At 42.9% G+C, this 3793-nt stretch overlaps 1 protein-coding gene across 1 annotated transcript; it reads right to left on the reverse strand.

Moving 5' to 3' along the window:
• Nucleotides 1–222: 222 nt before the first annotated feature.
• Nucleotides 223–2796, reverse strand: LOC140455098 (nuclear factor 7, brain-like). Its single transcript, XM_072549761.1, has 5 exons — nt 2193–2796; nt 2007–2102; nt 1683–1916; nt 501–523; nt 223–403 (listed from the first exon to the last, which is right to left on the reverse strand). The coding sequence occupies exons 1-5, from the start codon at nt 2601–2603 to the stop codon at nt 223–225; spliced, it is 945 nt and encodes a 314-aa protein (XP_072405862.1). The 5' UTR covers nt 2604–2796.
• Between the last annotated feature and the right edge of the window lie 997 nt (nt 2797–3793).

The following is a 3793-nucleotide window of genomic DNA, read 5'->3' on the forward strand; positions in this document are numbered from 1 at the left end:
GCCGTGAGGAGCTGCAGTTGTGAAGGCCAGCGGTGGAGATGATCAACTTCCACATAATCACAACTATCTTCCAATGTGTTCAGTACAATTCCCACCAGTGGAGAATTCCGCCTGATTCCCACTGACTCCTGTTTCACTGGGGCTTCTTGGTGTCACACTTGGTCACATGCTGCCTTGATGTCAATGATATTCAAGGCCATATTAATCCAGGTTTCTTGAGTGCTAAATATACTCTCTTTGATATTTGTATTCATAACAATTTAAATTGGAAATTATAATCAGCACAAAGGGACTGATCTGACCTTTATTCGGTTTAATGGCCTCCACTATTTCTGTCCACACTGGAAACGGTAAAAGGATGTTGGATTTTTCACTCGACAGGGTATCTGTCTCATCGCTAATCCTGTAAATATTAAACAGTTTAGCATAAATTCACCAGAAAGACTTTCCTGAATAACTTCATCAATTTTCAATCAGTTGCAGGAAACTTCATGTCCTACCTCCTCTTCTGAGATACTTCCTCCTGAAATAAACCAAACACCAATCTGAGTTGACAGAGACACACTGTCTATATCCAGAAAGCAGCAATTACACTCACATTGTTGCATCTTAGTAAGAGCTGTCATTTTTTAAAAAAATCATTCATGGGATATGATTCAATGAGATTAGATTACTGACAGTGCGGAAGCAGGCCCTTCGGCCCAACAAGTCCACACCCAGACCCATTTCCCTACATTTACCCCTTCACCTAACACTACGGGCAATTCAGCATGGCCAATTCACTGAACCTGCACATTTTTGGATTGTGGGAGGAAACCGGAGCACCCTGAGGAAACCCACACAGACACGGGGAAAATGTGCAGACTCCACACAGAGAGCTGCCTGAGGCAGGAATTGAACCCAGGTCTCTGGCGCTGTGAGGAAGCAGTGTCACCAGCTCAACCAACATTCCTTACCCATCTCCAAGAGTGATCTAAATTGCTGGGTCTGGAGGCATATGGAGACCATACCAGGGGAGGACAGTAGATTGTCTTCCCTGATGGATATTAGTGAATCAAATGGTTTTACAACAATTGACAGTGTTTACCTGGTCACCATTAGGTGATCCTTTCTATAAAATGTCAGGTATGTTTTCTTGAAGTTAACTTTCACCATCTGTGAAAACTGGTCCAGCAGCATTACCACTACACCCACCATCTCCCCTGTTCTCGTTGTTGCGAACATGGAATAGAAAGAGGATATTTCACTAAGGATACTGAAGACCGGGAGAAAATATTTTAAAAAGCAACAAGTGCAAAAGTTAATTGTTGATATTAAATGACTCGATAAAACAGAAGATCTGATTCAGATGTTGAAAAGCTGACAGAGTGGATTTGCTCGATTCAGTGAAGATACTGCCACTTGGAGGGAAACTGAAAATATGGATCTGTAAAAGTAATCATGGAACAAATAAATCCAAAGGGAAGTTCAGAACCAAATTCTTTGTCAAGAAAGTGATGAGAATGTGGAATCCACTGTCACACAGTGTGATTGAGACAAATGTATTGAACAGGAAAGTGGAGAAGCCCATGAGGGAGAAAGGAGCAGAGGGAGATAGTGACAGGGGGGATGAAGGAGGATGGGTGTCTGCATCATGTTGGGACTGTTCACAGTCACACTTTCACTGAAATATAATCCCTCACCTTCAGAAATATCACTCCGTCTGTTTGTTCCAACTGTTTTTCCAACTTTGAGAGCTTGTCCTGAATAGACTTTAAATTCTTTTGAATTTCTTGAAGATGTTCCTCCATTGGTTTGAGAATGTTTTCCTCTTGTTTCCTGAGATCTTGGAGTAAACTCTGCTCTTTCTCAGTCAGCATCTGGTGCATTTGAGCAAATTCGGATGTGATATGGGTCTGAAGATTTCTGGATTCCTCCTGTGAAATGAAACATCAACACAATATTTTTCCATGAGAAAACACAAACGGCCGAACCTAATGTTGAAGCTGAACTCAGGGAGATTTTACCTGAATTTGGGAAATCTGCTGTTTCTGCTGCTGCTCCATTTCTAGAGCCACTGATTTCCTCCCTGTGAGAGAATCCAAGGAAGATTTCACCCGATCCTGGGATTGGGAGAGATAATAAGAAACTTAAAGAGTTAGACCATGAAAATGTGATGGAATAATCAGGGGGTGGAATATGTTTCCTTTTACCTTGTAGATTCCAACAGCTTCTTTAATCGGGATGAAGTTGTGAGATTTGTGTTCCCGGGAATCTCTACAAACCAGACAGATCAATTTCTTGTCAGTTTCACAAAACAGCTTCAGTCCTTCCTGATGTTCCTCACAGTGATGGTTACTTTCCTTCTCTTGTGGATTCACATTTAATTTTCGAGCTTTCTCGGCCAGATTCACTAAGACCCGGTTTCCTCTGAGGTTTCTGTCCGGAATCTCTTGTCTACATTCCGGGCAGGAGTTTATCTCCTGCTTTTCCCAACTCTGGGTGATACAGAAGCGGCAGAAGTTGTGTCCACAATCCAGTATAACCGGATCGGTGAAGAAATCCAGACAAATGGGACAGATTACCTCCTCGGTCAAACTCTGTACCTGCTGTCTGAAAGCCATGTTCACCCTCAGCACTTCCTGGTTCCAACCACTTTTACTTTGCTGTTATTGCTTTTGTGAACACATTCAGTTCAGTGAATCCTGAGGAAATTTGACAGGAGACTCAAGAAATTATTATTGAGCACCAATCTATTTCCCACTCACTGTTCTTTGTCAATGTGAAATGTAGGGTAGAGATCAGGAAAAACACAGTGAGAACTCTGAAGGAGAAGATACCGAAGGTGAAAATCCATAGAGATGAAAGTCGAAGGAATGTTGACAAAGGGAGGGGCTAGAAGGAGGGGAAGAGTTTACATTTTAACCCTATAAGTGACAGGATTGCCACAATTGTCTTTCACACACTAACACCTCTCAGTGATTTCTTTTATTAATTCACGTGTGGGATGTGGGCATTGCTGGCTGGGCCCTTAAGAAGGTGGTAGTGAACTGCCTTTTTGAACCGGTGCAGTCCATGTGCTGTGGGTTTACCCACAACACCATCAAGACTCAAATTTTGTGATATGGACCAGGCAACAGTGAAGGAACATCAATACAGGATGGTGAGAGGCTCAGAGAGAACCTGCAGGTGATGGTGTTCCCTTGTACCTGCTGCTCTGGTTCTTCAGGATTGAAGTGGTTATGGGTTTGGAAGGTGCTGCCTGAGGATGTTTGGTGAATTTTTGTGGTGCATTTTGTAGATCGTACACACTGCTGCTACTGAGTGTTGTGGTGGAGGGAGCGGATGCTTGTCGATGTGATGCTCTTCAAATGGGCTGCTTTGTCCTGGTTAGTGTCAAGCTTGTTGAGTGTTGTTACCATCCAGACAAGTGGGGAGTGTGCCATCACACTCCTGAATTGTGCCTTGTAGATGGCGGGCAGGATTTGAGAAGTTTGTTTTGAGCTTCTGGCATGTTCTTGTAACCATGGGGTTTACACTGGCTGGGAGGACGAGTCCTGGAGATGGGTCTAGGACAAGATACCAAGGTGTGGAGGCAGCAAGGCATTGTGGTCTGAATCCTGGTGGGCATCGACTCAGAGGGAAAGGACTATAACTTGAGTACTTTAAAGATACTTTTTATGAACATTCTGGACTTTTTAAACCCTGTATTTCCATGTTCACTCTTTTTCACTATTTCAATTCTGCAACAATATTTAAAGTATCTGTACTAATGTACCCTGTACCTAAGATGGTGCTAAGAGATGACATTACA

This window comes from Chiloscyllium punctatum, chromosome 30 (assembly GCF_047496795.1).
Source record: "Chiloscyllium punctatum isolate Juve2018m chromosome 30, sChiPun1.3, whole genome shotgun sequence".
NCBI classification, from domain to species: Eukaryota; Metazoa; Chordata; class Chondrichthyes; order Orectolobiformes; family Hemiscylliidae; genus Chiloscyllium; species Chiloscyllium punctatum.